We start from the raw sequence: 1410 nt of genomic DNA, 5'->3' as shown, positions 1-1410 counted from the left end.
CACACACACACACACAGACACACACACAGACACACACACACAGACACACACACACAGACACACACACACACACACACACACACACACACAGACACACAGACACACACACACACACACACACACACACACAGACAGACAGACAGTCTGGTTGTTTTGTTTCTGAGCTTTAATGTCATGTGAAGTCGTTCAGTCACAGTTTCTGTGTTTTATTTTACAGACATTAGAAACTCAAACTTCAGTCTGAAACTTTTGATCATTTCAAACTGTTTGAATTTAACAAACAACAAATTTAACCTTTGTTTTTAACCCTGACTAATAAAAGTTGTGATAAGTTGCACACGGTGACGTGTAACCTGACAGACACTCAGGATGGACGACGTCTGTCTGTGTGTCTCAGGTCCCGGTGCCGTTGAGGTCCGTCCTCTCCATGGTGTCTCTGATCCAGTTCAGGAAGTTCCCCAGTCGGGTATAAACTCCGTACTTCCCCTTGGCGGCACATTTCTCTCCCCAGCTGACCACGCCCGTCAGAAACCAGGTCCCTTTGTAGTTCACCACAAACGGTCCCCCGCTGTCCCCGCTGCAGGCGTCCCTGCCCACGTCCAGGTAACCTGCACAGAACATGTTGTCTGTGATCACCTGTTGGACGGAGACACACGTCAGGTCAGAGACACACGTCATGTCAGAGACACACGTCAGGTCAGAGACACACGTCATGTCAGAGAGACACGTCATGTCAGAGACACACGTCAAGACAGAGACACACGTCATGTCAGNCGTCCAGGTAACCTGCACAGAACATGTTGTCTGTGATCACCTGTTGGACGGAGACACACGTCAGGTCAGAGACACACGTCATGTCAGAGAGACACACGTCAGGTTAGAGACACACGTCATGTCAGAGACACACGTCATGTCAGAGACACACGTCAGGTCAGAGACACACGTCATGTCAGAGAGACACACGTCAGGTCAGAGACACACGTCATGTCAGAGACACACGTCATGTCAGAGACACACGTCAAGACAGAGACACAAGTCACGTCAGAGACACACGTCACGTCAGAGACACATGTCATGACAGAGACACAAGTCACGTCATCAGGTGGGAACCTCCTTTCACCAGTGTTTCGTCTAGTTGGTCCCACGACACCTCCAGGAGGCTAGACAGTGATCTCTGGCGTCCCAGAGACACTCCCCTAATGCCAGGTCTCACTGCTCCCCACACCAACCAATAACCTCCTTTACCTTACTTACACATGGCTTTCTCAGCCCAAACAGCACCGCCACCTTCAACCAAACCCAGGGTCTGTACATGCGAGCTCCAGGTAGAGACAGTGCTGATACTACCTTTCCTATCACATTCACCATACTCTATTTCACACGCTACATAGCATAACTACAATATAAGCT

The 1410-nt window shown here is 49.6% G+C and overlaps 1 protein-coding gene across 2 annotated transcripts in view; it reads right to left on the bottom strand.

Annotated features, from left to right (window-relative positions):
* Positions 1-148: 148 nt before the first annotated feature.
* The window catches only part of LOC126400147 (coagulation factor VII), a 12359-nt gene continuing 11097 nt past the window's right edge, over positions 149-1410 (bottom strand). For both annotated transcript variants that reach the window (XM_050060667.1, XM_050060672.1), the window contains exon 6: positions 149-636. In XM_050060667.1, the coding sequence (XP_049916624.1) occupies positions 394-636 (243 nt within the window). In that variant the 3' untranslated portion in view covers positions 149-393. The remainder of the gene's footprint in view (positions 637-1410) is intronic.

The sequence above is a fragment of the Epinephelus moara genome, chromosome 2, assembly GCF_006386435.1.
Source record: "Epinephelus moara isolate mb chromosome 2, YSFRI_EMoa_1.0, whole genome shotgun sequence".
NCBI lineage: Eukaryota > Metazoa > Chordata > Actinopteri > Perciformes > Serranidae > Epinephelus > Epinephelus moara.
The sequence above is the reverse complement of the archived record's forward strand: the minus strand, read 5'-3'. Positions and strand labels throughout refer to the sequence as shown.